Here is a 22687-nt window from a genome sequence, read left to right as displayed (position 1 = left end):
CCTCTGAGATGGGGTGAAATAACACACGAGCTGTTAAGCTTCTTCGCGTTGCTTTGTTGTAAATGTTTTGTCTATTAGGACGTATCCTATAGTCCACACAAGTGTGAGGTAATGTACTTTGGGAAGACTCATTAGGGTAGGACATGCAGGCAGGGGAGAGGATAGGGTGGATCAAAGGGATCTTCTGGGATGGGGTGAAATAACGTATGAGCTGTTAAGCCTCTGTGTTGTAAATGTTTCATCTACTGGGACATGCCTAAAGTGCACACAAGTGTGAGGTAATGCACTTTGGGGAGAACTCATTAGGGTAGAACATGCACAATGAATGGTAGACCATATGGAATATTGAGCAATAGAGAGATCTCGGGTGTACAAGACGAAGGATCCCAGAAGCTGGCAGCACCGGTAGATAAATAACGAAGAAGGTGCAAGGGATATGAGCCTTCATTAGTCATGGCATAGAAATAAAAGATCAGGGGACAATGGCACAGCTTTGCAAATCATTAGGTACACAAAAATGCTGGAGAAACTCAGCGGGTGCAGCAGCATCTATGGAACGAAGGAAATAGGCAACGTTTCGGGCCAAAACCCTTCTTCAGACTGATGGGGGGTGGGGGGGGGAAGAAGAAGGAAAAGGGGAGAAGGAGGAGCCCGAGGGCGGGGGGGATGGGAGGAGACAGCTCGAGGGTTAAGGAAGGGGAGGAGACAGCAAGGGCTAGCAAAACTGGGAGAATTCAACGTTCATGCCATCCGGACGCAAGCAACCCAGGCGGAATACGAGGTGCTGTTCCTCCAATTTCCGGTGTTGCTCACTCTGGCAATGGAGGAGACCCAGGACAGAGAGGTCGGATTGGGAATGGGAGGGGGAGTTGAAGTGCTGAGCCATCGGGAGTTCAGGTAGGTTATTGCGGACTGAGCGGAGGTGTTCGGCGAAACGATCGCCCAACCTCCGCTTAGTCTCCCCGATCTAAATCAGCTGACATCTAGAGCAGCGGATGCAGTAGATGAGGTTGGAGGAGATACAGGTGAACCTTTGTCGCACCTGGAACGACTGCTTGGGTCCTTGAATGGAGTCGAGGGGGGAGGTGAAGGGACAGGTGTTGCATTTCTTGCGGTTGCAACGGAAAGTGCCCGGGGAGGGGGTGGTACGGGAGGGAAGGGAAGAATTGACAAGGGAGCTGCGGAGGGAGCGGTCTTTGCGGAAGGCAGACATAGGGGGAGATGGGAAGATGTGGCGAGTGGTGGGGTCACGTTGGAGGTGGCGGAAATGGCGGAGGATTATTTGTTGTATTTGCCGGCTGGTGGGGTGAAAGGTGAGGACTAGGGGGACTCTGCCCTAGTCTTGTAAATCATTGATTGGTCCACAGCTGGAGAACAGTGTGAGGTTCTAGTAACCACACAATAGGAAAGATATGTTTGCACTGAAATGAGTGCAAAGAAGTTTTAATAGTACATTGACTGGGATGGAGTGTTCATGAGGAAAGATTGCAGAGACTGCTTGCGTTCCTTCAGGTAGAGAAGGCCAGCATAATACTCAAAAAAACATGCACAGGTTGATGTGGCATCCAGCAAATTCACGTATCCAAATCAACATTGTTTGCTGCATTGAATTAATAACTTACGATATCTCCTCTAACAATCCAATGCCACAGTTGCTCTCAGGAACATCCATTGCCATATTCTGCTAGTTAGTTCATAACACAACATTTACAAGTGCACACAAAAAAGTGGAAAGACCCATCAACAATCCAACCCAAGGAGCCTCGGCTCCCTTGCAGAACCTAGATATCAGGTACATTGGCAGGAAATTGAGCCAGACACTCAACACCCAGGTGCCAACTTGCTTTCTTTCCCCTACAAGATGTCAGAATCTACATAAACAAACACAACCATTATAGCCACATACATCATTGTGAGGAGAAGAAATCCTACCTGCAGGAGAATGAATTTGTCTTCAGTAGAGAAGAGGACCACTGTGTTGTGCATTGTATCATCGTCATCGTCATCATCTTTACTTGGAGATGTATCTACTCCTGTAGACTACGACAGGAAACAAATAGTTCAGCACTAGAAAACCGGCATCAAATTATAGTTAGTTTAAATAATTTCCACAGTAGATTTCCCTGAATTTCTTTTCAGGTCATGAAATGCTACCAGAAAAATATTCTGAATTTGACAGGATAACATTTTCTCTTTGTTCTCTCATACAAGATCAAATTCAGGAATGTGCCATCCCACCACCATGCATGGTGCCTGGTGCTATAGCTCAGAAATAATCTATATGCATTCTGGGCTCAATTTTCAATAGGAAACAATGAGCATTTTAAAATTTGTATACTTGGATCAGCTTTAGGTATACAGTAAGCATTGCTCTATAATTACCCAAACCATTCATTTCTTACCCCCAGAGACTCCAAGATTCCAGATACAGACTTCAAACGTGATCGCCCTCGTCCCCTTCCCACGTGACCACCACGTGGTCGCTTTTTACCTGGAAAACTGTTACAACGACCCTGTTGAAGCAAAATAAACCATTTGCAAATCACCCTTTTTTTAAAAGACAATTTCTATTGAGTTTAACTCAACAGAATCTCGATATCCTCTTGACTTTTTATGCTTGGAGTCAGAGGATGTAGATACAAACAAATACTTCATACCAGTGCTCAAGAAGGAACTGCAGATGCTGGAAGATCGAAGGTACACAAAATGCTGGAGAAACTCAGCGGGTGCAGCAGCATCTATGGAGCGAAGGAAATAGGCGACGTTTCGGGCCGAAACCCTTCTTCAGACTGATAGGGGGTGGGGGGGGGGGGGGGGGAGACGGAAGGAAAAAGGGGGGAGGAGGAGCCGGGGGGGGGGGGGATGGGAGGAGACAGCTCGAGGGTTAAGGAAGGGGAGGAGACAGCAAGGGCTAGCAAAACTGGGAGAATTCAACGTTCATGCCATCGGGACGCAAACAACCCAGGCGGAATATGAGGTGCTGTTCCTCCAATTTCCGGTGTTGATCACTCTGGCAATGGAGGAGACCCAGGACAGAGGGGTCGGATTGGGAATGGGAGGGGCAGTTGAAGTGCTGAGCCACCGGGAGTTCAGGTAGGTTATTGCGGACTGAGCGGAGGTGTTCGGCGAAACGATCGCTCAACCTCCGCTTAGTCTCCCCGATGTAAATCAGCTGACATCTAGAGCAGCGGATGCAGTAGATGAGGTTGGAGGAGATGCAGGTGAACCTTTGTCGCACCTGTAACGACTGCTTGGGTCCTTGAATGGAGTCGAGGGGGGAGGTGAAGGGACAGGTGTTGCATCCTTGAATGGAGTCGAGGGGGCAGGTGAAGGGACAACCATGAATGGAGTCGAGGGGGGAGGTGAAGGGACAGGCATTGAATGGAGTCGAGGGGGGAGGTGAAGGGACAGCCTTGAATGGAGTCGAGGGGGGAGGTGAAGGGACAGCTCCCTCCGCAACTCCCTTGTCAACTCCGCTCCCTCCGCAACTCCCTTGTCAACTCTTCCCTTCCCTCCCGTACCACCCCCTCCCCGGGCATTTTCCGTTGCAACCGCAAGAAATGCAACACCTGTCCCTTCACCTCCCCCCTCGACTCCATTCAAGGACCCAAGCAGTCGTTCCAGGTGCGACAAAGGTTCACCTGCATCTCCTTCAACCTCATCTACTGCATCCGCTGCTCTAGATGTCAGCTGATTTACATCGGGGAGACTAAGCGGAGGTTGGGCGATCGTTTCGCCGAACACCTCCGCTCAGTCCGCAATAACCTACCTGAACTCCCGGTGGCTCAGCACTTCAACTCCCCCTCCCATTCCCAATCCGACCTCTCTGTCCTGGGTCTCCTCCATTGCCAGAGTGATCAACACCGGAAATTGGAGGAACAGCACCTCATATTCCGCCTGGGTTGTTTGCGTCCCGATGGCATGAACGTTGAATTCTCCCAGTTTTGTTAGCCCTTGCTGTCTCCTCCCCTTCCTTAACCCTCGAGCTGTCTCCTCCCATCCCCCCGCCCTCGGGCTCCTCCTCCTCCCTTTTTCCTTCCTTCTCCCCCCCCCCCCCCCCACCCCCTATCAGTCTGAAGAAGGGTTTCGGCCCCAAACGTCGCCTATTTCCTTCGCTCCATAGATGCTGCTGCACCCGCTGAGTTTCTCCAGCATTTTGTGTTACTTCATACCAGTATTCATCAAGAAGGACATGGAGGATAGAGGATTAGCATGGGGTATGCTAATATGCAAGGGCATTTTTGGATCAAGGAGGTGGTGATGTTGAGTCTCTTGAAGAGCATTAAGGCGCATGTTTTCAGGGCATGATGGAATTTATTCCAGGTTATTGAGAGAGGCAGCAGGAGTTTGCTGAGGCCTTGCTAAAGATATTTATGTCCTCCCTAGCCACAGGAAGGCCATGGAGGAATAGAGAGTAGCCAATTTTGTTCATTGATTTAAGAAGGGAAATTGGGTTAATCCAGGAAATTATAGGCCAGTGTGCCTCAAATCAGTGGTAGGAAACATTTCTATAGATTTTTTAAAACGAGCTGATAAAGCAAACACTGGCCTTATAGAAAGTCTGGAGAATTGATAATGGAAACAAGGAGCAGGTGGGATTAATAAAATAGGTAATTAGTATTAGTCTTCAATGTAGAGGGTGCAAGTAACCAATGGCTCTTTTAACTGGGAATGGTAACGGAGGGAGGGAGGAACTCAGGAAAATCACAATCACAGGGAGAGTGGGGTTGCACAAATTATTAGAGATGCAGACTGACAGATCTGTGTGTTGATGGATTTCGTTTTAGGATCCTAAAAGTGACTGGTGAGAGTTGATACAATAGTTTCACTTTTCCAGCATTATCTAGATTCAGGTAATGCTCCACTGAAATAGCATACGTAATGATTTTATCAAAAAGGGAGACAAAGAATAAAACAACAGCCAGTTGCCTTTATATCTGTCATAGGAAAAACATTAGGAGCTTTTACTAAAGATGCTATAGCAGGGCACTTATAACAATTCAATGTAATCAGGCAAAGTCAACATGGTTTTGTGAAAAGGAAATGGTGTCTGACCATTATGTCAGAGCCAAACTTTGAGGGGAGAAAAATAGTATGTGCACTCGCATGCCGACACATTTAATCACGCTTATCGGCAGCCATCTCCCCAAGTATTCAACCTCGTTCCCATTTTAACTGCCTTAAGGCAGAAACAACTATTTTCCCCTGTCCTCACCTGTTTGACCCGAGGTCGACCTGGTGAGAAACGTCGCTTCATAACTGCAGGCTTGCCAGATTCACCTTTCATCATACCAGGGTCAGCTGGCAAGGAATCCTCTGTTTCTGTTAGCCGCAAGTCTGAATTTGATTTTTCAGCCTCATCGTCCAGCCTTGGAGAAATATCATCTGTTGCCGTCATACAAACGTCCATTGAAACCAAACCAGCATCACGGTCCAAAGTATTTGAAAAATCTGGTTCCAAGCAGGTGCTATTTGAGTCAGTTTGACTTTGATTTGACATCTCCTCCACAATCTCAGATTTAATGAGCATGTTACAGGCAGAGTCTGTGCTTACAGCATCCTGCACTTCCATCTGAGTATCTTGCTCAGTCTTCACCCTATTACCTGCAGGTACAACCTCCATAGGAGTCACTTCATCATTATTGTCCATCTCAACAGGCTCTCGCTTAGTCTCCATTCCATCAGAGACCAAGTCAGAAACATCACCTCTGTCCACAGACCCACAAGTTGAATCAGCAGGAATATCACAGAGTTCAGTTTTATCTTTATGGATTTTGTCAGTCTCCTGCTTGATAACAAAGGAAGCACCATCTTGCTGTGTTTCAGCAGAAGCACTGACAGAATCCATCAAGTCAGGGTCTGTGGCAAGGTGATTGGCTTTTGTCTCCTGCGGAATGGGACTATTGGGATGAGCATCGGTGTCTGCTTGAATGCAGGTCTCCTCCGCCTGGTCTAAGCTTTCCATTTTTATTTCCTTTGTCTGCAAGAAATGTTCTGGTTGATCTGTCTTATCTGAACTAGAGTGTTCTGTAAATTCTGTTTCTGTAGACTCCAGTGAACTTTTAATGCTCTCAGATGGTGGTCCATCTGTCCCACCTTCACAGGTCTTATGAATCTCTGTGTTATGAGAAGACTGGGATCCCTCAGTGAGATGTTCATGTTCGGTTTCTTTCTCTGCAGTCGAGACTCCAACTCCATTTTCCTCCAAAGGAGCAAGAGACGGAGATTCTACCCGTTCCACGGCGTCAACGCCAGAAATTTGTTGCTTTGGATTTTCCAGTTCCACGTTACCACCTGCGTTGATAGAATCTAACAAAAACATTTCAATTAGCACGGTATTGGTAAGCTCTCTATCACCTATCCTCCACCGACATCATTAACCTTCTTTATAACTATGCCATTGACGGGTTTAAAAACAAATTATTACAAATTAAGTTTGAAGAACAAAGGAGTTCCTGAAATCATTAGAATCCGAGTACATGATGCAGTAGAGTTATTTGGTTTGGATTCGAAATACCAGTTTTCAGGAGCTCCATAACAACTCGTGCGAGATGGCATAAACGAAGAAAACATTTCACAATATTTAAATGCTTCAGTTGCAATGCCCACTGGCATTTCAGTAAGGTACATATGTGAATTTATAAAGAATTTGTAATTCCCTCCCATGTTTTGTTTTCCAAAAGCTGTCTACCTCACTGTGTTACCTGCAAGACTAAATAAAAATGTGGGTTCAAAAGCCATAATGGGTACAAGCTCAGTCTAAGTCAACATTTGATGTTGTATAAAATATATTCTGCAAACAAGTTTAAAACCTAGATTCCTTGTTGCCCTTCAATAGCCTATGGGAATATGGTAAACATTAACAAAATATTGGTATCTGATATGCTGGTCAACATTTCTCACTCAAGCAAAACCAGATAAAGTGTTTCTCTTATATCTTTCCACAGGGTATTGTTAGTACAGAATGATGCTGAATTAACCTGCGTAACAGTAACTTCTACATAAACGAGTAAGAGTCTCCAAACTAAAATAATCCATTGTGCAATCCTCCCAGGTCACCTTGTGGACATCGTTTATTCATTGCATTCATTGATGTATTAGTGGCAGCACTCAATGGAAACAGTAACAGCCAAACAAATTATTAGTGATGAAATGCAGGTCCAAGTGACCAGTGAGGCCAACCAGTAGACTTGATTCTGAAGAGCATAAACAGTGGCATCCAAGCACCAGATGTGGTTGAAGATGCAGTGCAACGAGTGGATGATTTACAAAACTGTAAAATGTAGTAGGCCCACAAAAAGACAAAGACGGATCTTAAGCAAGGAATTAACTTGGTGATGGAACTGTTACAAGCAAGGCAAAACATTAACATTAGTAATCTTATTAGTGCTCCATGAAATTGGTACACATAAATGTTTGGATATTTTCAATATGGTCAATTAAAAAACGTTTAGACGTTTTCAATGGAGTGTACGTGGAAGTCTGATGTTTTTCCCCTGAACCCTCCTTAATTGGATTAGCAATGCAAGATCACAAGAGACTGCACAAGCTGCAATTTTGAGCAAAAGTGCTGAAGGAACTTCACGGATCAGGTAGCATTTGTGGAGAGAATGGACAGATGACATTTCGGGTGGGGACTGGTCTTCAGACTGATAGAAATTTTGTGTTTCAATAATTCTATTCCCATCCACCCACACACAACATCCATTCCGCTTTCTCCTAATTCAATATGTTAATGTATGTGAAAGCATTAATTCCTACTGCGCACCGCTTTTCCTAACAAATGGTCATATTCCAACATCAGTCTCAGGTTGTCTGAATGATGAAAATCAGTAGAGTACAGGGGGCAGGGTAGAGAGACAAATCAGTTACGCTACACACTCTGCAAGCAATTATTTTATTGCACTGGGTTAATAGTCTAGAATTCCATACCCAAAAATATGCAAGCACAATCAAAGGATTGTAGCAGGACAAAAACTAAGACAGAATGGATGTTTCAGGCAGCAAATATTGAAACTATTTGATTTTGTTTATGAAAATAAATTCAGTTGTACAAAAGGGACATGAAAATAACAGTTACAAGTCAAGAGCACATGTCACAACAGATTAAACAACCACAGTTTAAGAGGAGATTTCTCACCCTCGTGTTCATGCAAAGAGTCTTCAGCACTACATTCACTCGTCAATTGCTGTTCTGGTTTCAAATCTTTTTGCTGCCTTTCAGTCCACTCACTTAGTTCTTTCATTTTCTCTGTTCAACAGTAAATAATAATTTACAGGTTATTTAAAATAATGATTGTAAATAACCCCAGAGACTTCAAGAGCAGTCCTATGATTTAACAAATGCACTGTTTAAAAAGCATGAATTTGCAATCCCACAAGCCACGGTAAATTCAATCCTTACATCTTGATCTTAGTAATATCACTGGAGAGGATATGCAAAAGTCATCATGACTTCTGTTATGCTTCACTTATTAGATCAGAAAAGCAAAACAGACTGCCATCCATTTTGTTGCATTGATAGGAATAAATTAGTCCCTTCAAAACAAATTAATGGAGTGCATGGACACAAAGTGCTGGAGTAACTCAGCGGGTCAGGCAGCATCTCTGGAGAAAAGGAATAGGTGACGTTTTGGGTCGAGAATCTTCTTCAGTGTTGCACTACTGACTTTGGTATTGTACTATTATTGTTACCTAGCATTACAGTTATTAGTTTGTTGTATGTAGATGCAACAAGCTGTCAGAGAAAGTGGTTGAGACTGGTACAATAACAACATGTAAAGGACATTTGGACAGGCACATTGTCAGGAAAGGTTTGGAGGACTATGGGTCAAATGTGGGCAAATGGAACTAGCATAGGTCAGCATGGAATGTTTGGCGGAAAGGCTTGTTTCCATGCTGTATTCCTGTATGACTCTAAAAGAGCAACCAATCTACAAAAAGCACAATAATCAGGAACAGCAGAAGAAATAGTAGCAAATGACAAATCATTCTGTGCCAGAGTGCCATCACCTGTCAAGTGGCCCACATAAAATGAACTATTTGCAGATTAAATGACCATAGATATTTATAGTAATTGAAACAGCAAAAATGTAATTCAAAATCATGTCACAGATCATAACAGATGACCATACTCAAGACTATATGGATTAGCTTGTTAAAAGCAAAATAAAAAAGCAAAAAAATTGTGCGCAAACCATTCTAGCAAGGAAATGCTATAATTCCAAGAACTGTTGGCAAGCCTTTGGCAAGGGCAGATATAGTCTAATGAATAGGCAAATGGGATAGAAGGAGACCTCACAGGGCAAAAAGGATACCAAGTGCTTATGTGTAGGATGATCCCACCCAATGGGACAGATGTGGCTCATGAGCCCTATATGCTTCGTGAGAGCTAAAGGTGAAGTGGAAAGTTGAAGAGCCATTTGTAATATCGGAATTTAATAATTGCAAGATGCAAATTCTGTCAAAAGTCAGGAATTTCTCATCCCTAATGTATGGACGTCACAAAAGGTAGGCCAACTTCTTAATGAGATCAACATTCAAACAATTACATAACGTTGCTGAAAGTCACAAGAGGAACTTACATCAAAATGACTGAAAGACTAAAATGATCACTTTGTTAAACTATGCTAGATTTTATTGCCAGTCAAATGAAGCATGCATTCAATGCGGTCATGACAATACACTGAAAGTCGTAGCTCCAATTCCTTCAAGGTTACAGTGTGATTAATAACAGCTAAAGTCTGCAGTGCAACAGGATCCAAGTGATCAAATAAAACAGGTACACTATATTCTGTGACTTGGCTTGCAAAAGCATTTTCAATGTTGCCAGGCCAGTGCAATTAAACTTTTCAGAGCAAACAAGTAAATCTATTCAACCATACCCGATGCCGCTGGCTCAAGTTTCAATTGCCTTTCATCAACCGGCTCAGCAGATGAAAGCCCTGTATGTTGCAGTGAGTTCTTACACGTTGCACATGTGTACTGTTGCCCTGGCAAATTGAGAGATGAAGGGCCACAGTCTGTATGGATCCACCTGAGAATAAGAAATACAACAAGCTCATGAAAAACATAAAACTTTAAACTGCAAAGATAAAATAGACGTATGAACTAAATACTGGAAAGAATATTATTACAACTCAATCCTAATCAGAATCTCTGATATCATTTGAATCCCGGATTGCAAATTGGAAAAATAAAAACATCGGACTTCCCTGAAGGAGGGTAAAAGCTGTGGACAAGCATTACTGATCTCACACTCCAGCTAAGAACTAGAGTGGATGACGGACTCTTAAAATGAGGAGGATATTACAGTAATATGTCACCTAAAACTAATTGAAAAGGATTGAATGAAAGTGCAAATAACGCAAACACCAAAAATAATTACCGCCGATCAAGTGAAAGCTTGGCCAGTTAGCTTTAATAGGATAGTTACCGAGGCAAAAGTTCTACACAATTGTATACAAGACTTCACTAACTACGTTCTTGGTTGAAGAACATTAAAATTCACCAACATTCACTTGTAACCCAAATATGTTATCACTAAATAACAGGAAAGGAAAGAAAAAAAGCTCTTAAACGGTTTCAAAAAAACCATGTATGCTATACTGTGATTTATGATGGAACCAATTGACAATAATGGCTGTTGTTAATCTAACAGTTTTTCCAGACCAAATTAATAACTAACGTCAGAAGCCACTTACTTTTGGCAGATATGGCAGTTTAAAGTGTCATCTGTTTGTCCATTTGTTTTACCACATATCGTACACACAGCACTGTCCCTGTTCCTTTGCCAGTAACATTTCTCACAAACGGAGTAGTTCTGATGCCACTGCGTATTGGCATGTTTCCCTGCAGATCTTGAACCACAATCACTGCACACACGACAGTTCTGCAGAAAAGAATTTGGAAGTGAAATTGGTTTGAATATGTCAAATCCCATCTTTTAACCATTTGACAATGGCAGCTTCTCAAACGAGTAAAATAAGGTTGGAACAGTTCCATAAGTTGCACTGAAAACAAAACGCAACACAAGACTTTCAGTCTCACAATCGTTCCACGATGTATATGAAGGATAGAACATGATGTGGAAAAATGTGGGGCCATATACTTTGGTAGAAAAAAAATAGAAGGGCTGAGATTTTGTTTTAAATAGTGGCAGATTGAAAGGGATTGCAATTCATTAAATCTGGGTGATCTGGGTTCTGTAAACAAACAATTGGAAGTTAATCTGGAGGTACAGCAAGCAATTTAAAAGGTAAACAGTAAATTGGTCTTTATTGCAAGAGGATGCCAGTGCATGAGTAAAGTTGTCTTACTGACATTACACAAGACTGTCAGCACTGCAAATATCCCATATACAGGTCTCCCTCACTAAGAAGGGAATTGCTTTCAGTAAATGCAAGGAAGCCTCCCCGGATTGATTCCTTGAGGAGAATGAGAGGCGATCTCAATGAAATTTACGGGATTAATACACATTCAGAGATGATATTGGCTGGGGCATCTATGAGCAAAGATCAAAGTCTCAGAATAAGGAGTCGGCATTCAGGGATAAGATGAGAAGTGTTTTTCTCACCAAGAGGGCGATAAATCTTTCAAATTCTCTACCCAAGAAGATTCGAGAGCTTCAGTCACTGACAGTTTTGAGACAAAGATACATTTATGGAAATTGAGTTAATGTAAGAATATGCTGGTTCGGTTAAGGATCACCATGATTTTATTGAATGACACAGTAAGGACAAGGGTTTAACTGACCACTCCTGATTTTGTTACTTTAATCATCATCCAAGAAAATAGTTAATCCCAGATTCCCAGTGTCAAAAGCAAGAGAGCTTAGAAAAAGGTTGCAATTTCTCAACCATCATTGTACGTGGAAATGTTTAGACTCCCATCGCGAATGATACAAACACAACAGATTGAAGTCATCATGCACATGATTACTTTGTCATCTACATCTACTTCTGATACACACAGACAGACGAACCTTGCATTTCCAGCTGTCCGTAGGTAGCGACTCCATTGCTGGTTTCAAGCAAAACGTATGATAGCCCTTGTCACACGCGTCACACACAAGCATCATAGTGTCTGCACCAGGCTGCCTATGTGGATGCAACAGGAGATGTTACAAACTAATCTACACAAATTTATAACATTACTGTAGTGCCAAAATATTTTACGGGTGTTATCATAAATGTGAACGTTAATTTTCCATACAATGTATTGCATTATTTAATGAGCATCATTATGTAAAATCAACAGTCCGATAAAAGATTGCCTGCACGCTACACATTACAGTAAAACTATACAGGTTTTTTGATTAGTACGGGTGTCAGGGGTTATGGGAAGAAGGCAGGAGAATGGAGTTGAGCGGGAAAGAGAGATCAGCTATGACTGAATGGTGGAGTGGACTTGATGGGCCTAATTCGGTCCTACAACCTATGAAATCAAGATACCATCATACAACGACTTGACAAAGAGAACATGGAATACCCTCCATCATCTTAGATTGTTCTCTTTGCAACTATTCATATTCTAATTGTGCAATTTTTCTAGAATTTCCTTCCCCTTCCTTTAACAACGATGAATCACTGGTGCACATTTTGTCGATCTGAAGGAGTTACGTACCTGCACGTCTGGCATACTTTGCACTCAGGACACTGCCAACCAGCACGTTTAACTGGTGTCACTACGATTTCCAGGCATGCACCATGATAGTGCAGTCCACAGCTGGTACAGAAGAGAAGGTCCAGGAGATCCCCTGGAGCATCACACACACCACAATTGGCCTCATCCTTTGCTAAAATGAAAGAAAAATGGCAACATAATTACGACTTAGTTGTTAAGAATTTGTTGCAGGTGACCAATTTCAATTCACAGTAAAAAGGAAACTCAACAGATTATCTTCCAACATATTTCATTTCATGATTGTTTTAATCTGTAAACTAAGATAGTCAGACACGAGGCGTCTTTTTAGCTGCCATGGAAGCATCCTTATTCTAGCAAAGAGACAAACCATGTTCATGGGTAGCATTTTCCATCAGTCGACCTCACAAAAAATAGGTAGTTGATCATCATTAAGTTGCTTGTGGGAGTTTGTGTGTAAAGTGGCTGTCATGCACCCTATAATGCTGGTACACTTGAGAACGTACTTCATTGGTTGTAAAACACTTTGCAATACCCCAAGATTATTAAAGCCAATGTGTAAATGCAATTCTTTCTCTTCATTCATCTGATTTAATGCAGTATTCTAATCAGCATTGGAAAATGGAACACTTCTGGCAAGTTCCCACAGGGAGGATCACTAGAGGAAAATTCATGTTTCTCCAATATGGTCAACCACTGAAAAAATTGCCTACTGCGCATTACAGTAACAGATATTAGTAATGCACACCAGGACTATATCAAGAACATACTGGGGAAAAATCTGCTGGATTCGTTCGCCCACAGTCCAGACCTGTCCACACTTATCTGGAACAGATGGGGAGAGCCAAGCCACCTCATTCAGACCCAAGAGGTGTAACAATGCCTTAGCTGCAAGTTGACCTCAGACATATTGCAATGGCCTCACTACCAAAAAACCAAAACAACTTTTGAAGAGAGGCAAAGCTGGAGGCCGACAGTCAGGACTGGAAGACCTTGTTTGATTCTATTATTCAGAGGCATTTAAGTGCTATTAAGGTTTTAATCAACAATAAAAATGCTTTAAATATATAATAATGTTAAAGGGCCTGTCCCACTTACGCAATTTTTTCGTCGACTTGCCGGCACCCATCATAATTGCAGCAGGTCGCCGGAAATTTTCAAAATGTTGAAAATCCAGCAGCTACCAGAAAAAGGTCCGACTCTTTGGGCAACTACTCACGACCATACAGGCAACGTGTCGCGGGCTGACGCCTGTTTGGTCGTGAGTAGTCGCCCAAAGAGCCGTACGTTTTGCTGGTCGCCGCTGGATTTTCGGCAACCTGCTGCGACTGTGACGGGTGCCAGGAAGTTGCCGAAAACTAACACGCAAGTGGGACACGCCCTTTAGTAAGCAAATAAATACCTTTTCATCTATCTGCTGGGATAGGAATGAACATTCAAATGTATGGGACCATAGGTCTGACCAGTCTAGGATCAGAGAGATGGATCTCCAGCAAATGTGCACTAAAAGTAGAGCAAGGGAACTATTCACCCAAGATTGCTTCAATCTTTTTCATATATTTGCAAGATTAGGCAAATTAATGCCTAGATCAAAGCAAACATCCGATTACCACCAACATCCCAAGAAATGGTTCTCACTTTAAATACATAAACAAGTTATATTTGCATGCAATAGATTTATTCTTGTACCAGATTTAGCAACTATCAACTCCCCGCACAACGTGAATAACATCATGAGCATGTATGTTTCTATAAAAGCACATTCTACTACCTATTTGCACTGCCTTATCTGTATGGTCTGGACAGAGAAGCGTCAGGGTTTTCATTGACTGAAAGGATCCAGATGCTGCTGCACAGGGAAAGTGGTACGATCTTAAGCATCCTTCCATCTGGCATCGGATGGTGGCACCCAACCGTTTACAATATTCGCATTTCTATGAAAGCAAATACAAACAAAGTGACTCTTCAAATGCTGGGCATGGTTATTATATGTTTCCAGTACAACATTTAGCTAGAAATAGAAAGCAGGCAAATACTCATTGCAACAAAACACTATTTTACAAATACAGCATCAAAATGGAAACATTTCACAACTGGCGCACCAAGTCAGTGATGCTGCTGGTCTCTCCAGTGTCTGTCAGTTCCAGAGACCCAGGATCAATCAAGAACATGGGAGGTGTCTGTGCTCCGGTTTCCTCCCACAACCCAGAAACATGCAGGTCAGTAGGTCAACTGACCACTGTTCATCGGGGGGGGGGGGGGGGGCCTACTGAAGAGAATGTGGGAAAATTAAAACAATGGGACCAATGTAGGATTAGTGTAACATGTGTTGCATCTCTATGACACGACTGCAGATGCAGAATGAGAAACCACTATCCAAAAAGAATATTTAACTTCAGATACAGGCGCACCACCAATTTTTCGGGACCCTTGGCTCCAGAGCCTTGCTGGATTGTCCGTTTTGCCGGACCAACTGAGGTCACAGCCTCCGAGAGGAGTCGAACAGTACCGGACCGGTCCAGCTAGGCTGCTGGGTGCAGAGATACCGGCCCGCAAAGTTGGCTGTGGGAATGGAACCAGAGCCCTGACCGCAGGGGGGAAATCCGATCGGCCGCAGAAGTCCCAATGAGGTCAAGATCGGCCGCCTCACCCAGCCTAGGCGTCACATTTTCGGGGGGGGGGGGGGGGGGGGGGGGGGGGGAATGACGACGACTTCTGGGACAGATTTCAAGTGTGCTCTCATAATTTTGTCTGGATTAAAGGAGGTGCTGGACCACTAGTTGCCAGAAAAACGATTGTGGACCCGTACTAACCACTATCCGACTAGAAATACAGGTAAGCAGCAACAGTTGTTTCAGTAAATGGTCGACAAATCAGAGGATCTGGCCTATTATTGGATTTTACAAGAAAGGAGATACTCCAAACTGCTACAATTGCCTTTGGACCCATTTTTGAGGCCTTGGATCCATCCCAATTTCCTTCTCCCTCCCCACCCATTTATTCCATCATGAAGATGCAATAAGAAATGGGACCATCCAGGTTAACACACCTATTTAAGTGGACCATCCAGGTTAACACACCTATTTAAGTGGAACTACTCGCACTAGTTTCTGTGTTCAGTCAACGACGGTTGATACAACAGTGGGAGAAAGCAGAAACGAATTTGTCTGTCACCATGTTATGCAGTCGCATTTAGTGCTCTGACAAGTTGAGATTGTGGCCCTCAAAGTTAGTAATAATCATTGAAGACGATTACTCAGACCTCTAACACTTCAGAATGCATTACATGAAGAACTTTGAGATGCGAGCTCACCTGCGAGATACCTGAGATTACAGCTTTATCCACATTGACCAGTCCTTGCCCCTCACCCTGCACAACATCATGAGACCAGGCTGCACACCAATGGTGAGCCCAGAAATGCCCTATGGAAAGAGAAGTCAAGAATAAAAAAACTCAGTGGAGAGCAAACCTGTCAAAAACCAAAATAAAAATTGAGAATATTTATTTGTTGGTAATTTATTAAATTAACATTCAAATACATTAAGCTAATAAAAAATACTTTGGAACAGCTTATCTGCCAATTTGAAGACCCTAATGCAGTTTAGGGAGAATATTCAATTGCAAACTAGCTCAGCCAATTAGGTTAGATGGCTACAAAAGATAGACTAAACTATGAGTTAGTGCCTGGTAACCCAACCCAAGCCTGCTGGGACCCAAATGTGTGTCAGATCGAATCTACATTCCGTTAGATCGTTTAGATTCAGGTCGTGTTGGTAAATGCCAACTGGCTCAGTGCTTTATTTAGATTCTTTTCAATTTGGCTCAGTTTGCAGGAACAGCTGGGTTAGCTAGATACTTAGCTAGAGAGGGGACAAGAGACTTGACCAGTGAAGGGAGGGTGGTATTTAGGCATTGATTTCAAGCTTGACGCAGCATCAAAGACATTGTGGAATACTCAGCAAAAGAGTAGAGAGAAAACAGTTCCGGGCTACTCTCAGAAATCTGCTCAAGTTAGCATTTTTTTTTTTTTTTTACCTGGCTCTGGCTAATGGACCCTTGCATTTGATGAACACAAGTCCACTTGGAATGATATTCAGGCTGTTATAACTCACTCACCTAAGAATGTAGGCGAGCCATTTTGCCCCTTGAGCCAGCTGATACTAAAACACATCCACTTTTCTGCCAAACCCTATGGCTCTCAGTTCACTTCGTGTCCCCCAAAAAATTAACATCAGCCTTCAAGCAGCACACCATGCCAGGCTAGTGAATGAGGGCCAACTTCAACCCAGGCCTTGCAAGTAAATGAGTGAGAAAAAAAAATTGCACCAAGCTCCATACCTAAATACGCATTTGTATAAATACTCATTTTGCTTTCCCATGGTTTAGCCCCACATAAACGATCACATCCGACACAGTGACACTAGTTACACTTAAATAATAGAAAACCAATTAAGCCACCAGTAGTCAAGAGTATCACAGAGGAAAATGTCTGTGTGCAAGAATAAATGTTTACATGATTACTATTTTTGGCAGCTGCATAGCAGTATCCCTCTACATAAAAAGGGTTGAAAAATACATTTAGCACCTGAACTCAAACATCTCAGTGTTTCAATTATGTTTCATTATTTGAAGTGCAGCAAATTACGTAAGCAAATGTGACAGCTATTTTGCGCACGGCAAAAATCCTCAAAACAATTAGATGACAGACCGGTTAAATTATTGTTTGGACATGTTGCCGAGGGAAGAATGCAGCCAAAAATCGGGAAGAATACATTGCTTTTTAAACTGTGTCTTGTAATCCTAAAACGGAACAATTCAAACAGGCAGGCAAGACCTTCAAATGACATTTGATCTAAAAGACAATGCAACACTCCTCCTCTAGTGTGTTGTTCCATCAGTCTTGCATTAAGAATTGCAAGTTGTGAAATCTGCCATCAAGCTTCTGACTCAAGAAAGAATGAACTATCAACTGAGCCAAAATAAATGCAGTATCACACGCTACATAGAGGCGTTCTGTTCGATCACACACCAGTAGATGCCACAATGCTGAATTGGGTAACTGCATCACATTGAGACTAAAAGAGTCTCTCTGACTTGATATCTAGTCTGAAAATAAAAATGCACCCTAAGTGGCAGCAGTCAAGAATAACAAAAAGATCAGAGGGAAGCAAACAGGGTACTCGAATCCCTCCTAACAGGTCCGTGGGGTGAAGAGAGAAGAATACAGGGGGGAAAAAAAATTTGCTGCATTTTCCAGGTAATTGAGACAGAAATCACAGAATGGTTGCAGAGTAGGAGGTGGTCATTTGGCCTGCCAAGTCTACTGTCTCACTCCAGCCAGTCTCACGTCTCTTTCCCAAGGCCGTGCAAATTCTTTCCTTTCAGATACACATTGTAGCAAGCAATTGCTACAATTAAACCTACCACCACCACTACTACCCTGGCAGTGCATTCAAATTCCATCTATAACGTTCACAACTTTAAATACCTCTATCAGATCCACTCACAATCTTTGTTGTTGCAGCTTCTCCAACCCACACACATAACTAAAGTAACTCAACCATTTTAGTTACTCTCCTCTGCACCCTGTCAAAATCTTTCCTGAACTTGCACTCTCTCCTGTGCAACCACATCCTTCACATAGTGCGGCAACCAGAGCTTCAGAGAAAACTCCAAGTGTGGCCTAACCAGTGTTTTGTAAAGTTGCAACATAATGTCCCAACTTTGCAGTCACCCTATCTACCTGTTTTGCCACTTGTCAGGGAACTATGGACTTGAACCCACATCTCTTTGTTCATCAACGTATCCTCAGTGCCCTACCATTTACTGCATACATCACTTCCCCTATTTGACTTGCCAAAAGGCATCACCTTGCACTGCCCTGCACAACATTTCATCCGATTTCGACTCTGCCGTAGCACTAAACAACTTTCCTTGCTAATCACAATGCTACCAATCTTTTTGTCATCTGCAAACTCACTAATCATTTCTACTGCATCACACCAAAGTCATTGATATATATCACAATGGGTCCAACCTCTGTGCCAAACCACTGATTAGACACTTAGAAATCAGAAAAGCTTCCATCCACCACTGCACCCATCACCAACAAGACACATATTGTTCAGGGCATCAAGAGCTATGGATTTAAACAAGATTAAAATAACTTGATGTTTAATGAATCAAAAGTCTAATCTTTCAACATGAATTTATTGGGGAAAGGAGGAGTTTTATAAAGATACACCATGCAACATTTAATACAGAAATATTAATACTAAAATATGGCTTTAAGAACAATGAGAAAATGTTGAATTCTAAACAAAAAATAATAATTTTTCACCTGTTGACTCAAAGAGAGCCGCTGTTGTTGCATTTTGCTCAAAGCCCACTCGTGCGAGCTCATCCGAGAGCACCTCCACCCCCAAAACACTCTCATGCCGCAACGATTCCCTCTCAGTTCTGTTAGTCCCTCCGTTTCCAAGTTCGGTCAACACAACTGATGGATCAAATTGTTTCAGTTCTCTTTGTCCATGTAAACTCTGCTCTCCACAGTTACAAAATACGCACAGCTTCTGCTCCAGGCTGGTCAAAAGAAAGAATCAACACATAAGTTCTCATAATGGGGTTTTTTTTTTTTTTTATCACAATTTCTACATTAATAGTTTTTACCTTTTACATATTTCAAAATCTAATTTGACTAATACTGTGTTCCTAGACACAATTTCAGAGACATATTTTGTTACTATTCAATTGTTTTCCCCATAATTAAATTGCTAAGTGTAAACTGCCAATAACACAAACAAAAGCATTTAAGCAAAATACTTGCACAATCGATTCAAAATCTGAAAAACATTACTTCATTTGAGGAAGTGACAAAGATTATTGATAAGGGTGGACAGTGGATGGTCTTTAGTAAAGGGATTAGATGAGACTGGCATCATGGTCGTGGCAAACATGGTGGGCTAAAGGGTCGGTTGCTGTGCTTACCGTTCTGTGTAAGTTTTCATGTGTTACGAGGAGATAATAAACCACTACTCTGATCTTATTCAGCAAACTCCCTTCACATTCTCCACTGTACTTCATACTGGACTTGCAACCTTGACCGTATTCAACCATGACGCATTCTTTACATGGCATTTATTGCTTCGTTTTATTTCTTTGCTCTTTGTACTTAGATTTCAGTTCTCTTTACCCTGGTTTGCTTAAGTTCCAGATTTCATCTGTGTGAATGAGGGAGGGACAAAAACAGATCTAAGAACTTCCTCAAAACACCTTTATGGGAGGGAATAGGAGTGGAGGAGGAAAAATGGATTCAACTCATTAAATGCAACTGTCGTGCTGATTGAAAAGAATACTGAGGGATACGGGAACAGGATCAACAAAAATATAGGGAACAGTTAAAGAACGCAGACAACAATAAATCCATAGGAAATAAAAATCACTATGCCTTTAAGAACAGTGGTCACAACTTAATTGAAAGCAGGAGTGATTGGTAGGTCAGCTAAGGTACAAATTTCAGAAAAGCTTTTTAAGCAAACTGTGAAATGCTGGCACATAGAGTTTCAGATTCGCTTTCCTAACTTGAGCGTGCACCCCAAGGCAGTGTGCTTAGCCCCTCTGCTCTAATCTCTTGATACCATGAATGTACGGATATGCACAGCGCCAATGCTATCTACAAATTTGCTGACAACACCGGATCACATGTGGTGTGACTCGGCTTACAGGACACAGGTAGAACACCTGGTTGAGTGGTGCCACTCTAACCTCCGCTCAATGTCAACTAAACCATGGAACTAATCGTTGACTACAGAAACAGAAGTTGGAAGACTACGCACAGTTTTCACTGGTGAGTCGGCGGTGGAGAGTTAGCAGCTTCAAATTCTTGGACCAGTGCCTCTACTTTCTTAGATATTTAAAGAAATCTGGCATGTCACAGAATACTCTAATAAATTTCAACAGATGCACTGTAGAAAGTATCCTGATTGGTTGTATCATATCCTGGTATATAAATTCCAACACATGAGGTTGCAGAGTGGGGGATTCAGTCTGAACCATCAAGTGCACAGAACCTCCCCACCATCACAAGCTGTCTCAGAGAGGTGGCAGCCATTAAGGATTCTCACCAACTGGGCAAAGCCCTTTTCTCTCTCCTACCGCCAGGCAGGAAGTCCAAATCCCCACACCACCAGGTTCAGAAACAGCAACATTCCTTCAGGTTCTTGAACCGACCTGCACATCCCTAATCCTACCCTGGCCATAGAACACACCCATAGACTTGATTAGTAACTGTGCTTTGCAGTAATATCTTGTTTTATTATGCCCAGTCTTTTTCTTTTCGCTGTCTTGTACATTGTGAATTTATACATATGTTTTCACGGGTCATCTGAGTCTATGTGCCTGTGATACTGCTGCATACCATACTTGTGCATATGACAATAAACAAGACTACTTGTTGTTCCTGCATACTAGGCTAATCCAGTGATTAAACAGCCAATGGTGGATTCAAGGAAGTGCATTTCTAGTTTTTGCACTCCCAGAAACTTGAATGATATCCAACCACTGAACGCCTTCTGTACATTTCTCATCTTACCTGCACTTGTCCTTATGTTGGTCTTTCAAGACTGGCTCCAATGCTCCTCCTTGCTTTGAACAGCCATGAGATTCAGATGGATCACCTTCATCTTCTTCTGCCAAACAACTCGTTTCAGCAGAGTCAACATTCATAGCTGCAACAACAAAAAATACACCATTCCAACCATTTACTCTGATCATCTTATATTTAATAATTTCGGAAATGTCTTTTGTAAAATCACCTACTTATTCATGTGCTTTTCTTAAATGTTAAATTAATGTTCATTATATGCCCCCTCCATCAAATAAACACAATCATACGTGAAAAAAAAATGTATGGGCCATTTTCCTTTAGGTTGGGGCAATAAGGGATATCAGAGTCAAGGAATATGGGGAGAAGGCAGGAACGAGGTACTGATTGTGGATGATCAGCCATGATCATATTGAATGGCGGTGCTGGCTCGAAGGGCCAAATAGCCTACTCCTGCACCTATTGTCTACTGATATGCGATTTCCCACAAGATTACATATACAAGCCTAATTCTAGAATCATTTCCCAGCAAAGTTACTCGATCATCTGAATCACAGTACTAAGAAATCTCTAAGCTTTTGCTTGGACACAGAAAAGTCAGAATGGGAATTAAATATGTATTCTTGTTTAAATTAACAATTAAGGTGTGTGATTGCACAAGTATCCCTCTGTGCACCCTCCATCTGTGCGGGGGTGGTGAGAGAAAAGTGGATGAGTGCGAGATTCAAAGAAAAAGGACACAAGCTAGGCATTCGATTCAGCATTCTTATCATTGCTGTACTTTTACCTAACAATAGGCCATGAACGATGTATCTTTACGTAACGAAGTAACAATTGAATTTCTGGTTCAAATTGACTGATCAATGGCAGTACAAGAAACATAACTTGCCTCAAATTCCCAGGATAAGAAATAGTTTGGGAAGGGAAATTGCCCATGATTCCAGCTCCCCTTAGTTACTCAATGCAACGTGCTGGAAAATGTGGGGATGTTAGTGAAATTACTAAATAAAGACCTGGCAAACACTTAACTGCATTCACAAATGGAGAATGCTAATTTGGATAGTGCGCTTAAAGGCTATTGCCTTCCATTGAACCTCATCGAACAAATCATTGCTTAGGCGAGGATGCAAAATATCTGGGAGAAACTTAATCCTGCGCCAATTTGACATAGGAAAAGGCAATGACGCCCGACAGTGCTGAAGTATTGATTATTAGTTGCTATACCCAAGGACTATCACCGATTTTCCAGCACCATTGGTTCCAAAGCCATGCTGCATTATCCATTTTGCCAGACCAGTGGTCATTACTTTGGAGGGGCCGAGATACCGGCCCGCGAAGACGGTTATGGTAACAGATCTGCCGGCTCGGGCCGGGCCAGAGTTCCAGAGCCCCAGCCGTAGGCGGCACATTCGACCCGCCGATTAGCGTGGAAGCTCTGATGA

The 22687-nt window shown here is 42.4% G+C and overlaps 1 protein-coding gene across 23 annotated transcripts in view; it reads right to left on the bottom strand.

The window, feature by feature from the left end:
• The window catches only part of kmt2d (lysine methyltransferase 2D), a 136167-nt gene that overhangs the window by 88977 nt on the left and 24503 nt on the right, over positions 1-22687 (bottom strand). For all 23 annotated transcript variants that reach the window (XM_033015615.1, XM_033015614.1, XM_033015613.1 and 20 more), the window contains 12 exons: positions 21234-21369; positions 18984-19225; positions 15956-16065; positions 14414-14576; positions 12625-12796; positions 11984-12098; positions 10704-10891; positions 9885-10036; positions 8141-8251; positions 5216-6309; positions 2403-2513; positions 1933-2040 (listed from right to left, as the gene is read on the bottom strand). In XM_033015615.1, coding sequence (XP_032871506.1) covers positions 1933-2040; positions 2403-2513; positions 5216-6309; positions 8141-8251; positions 9885-10036; positions 10704-10891; positions 11984-12098; positions 12625-12796; positions 14414-14576; positions 15956-16065; positions 18984-19225; positions 21234-21369 — 2702 coding nt within the window. The remainder of the gene's footprint in view (positions 1-1932; positions 2041-2402; positions 2514-5215; positions 6310-8140; positions 8252-9884; positions 10037-10703; positions 10892-11983; positions 12099-12624; positions 12797-14413; positions 14577-15955; positions 16066-18983; positions 19226-21233; positions 21370-22687) is intronic.

This window comes from Amblyraja radiata, chromosome 46 (assembly GCF_010909765.2).
Source record: "Amblyraja radiata isolate CabotCenter1 chromosome 46, sAmbRad1.1.pri, whole genome shotgun sequence".
NCBI lineage: Eukaryota > Metazoa > Chordata > Chondrichthyes > Rajiformes > Rajidae > Amblyraja > Amblyraja radiata.
The sequence above is the reverse complement of the archived record's forward strand: the minus strand, read 5'-3'. Positions and strand labels throughout refer to the sequence as shown.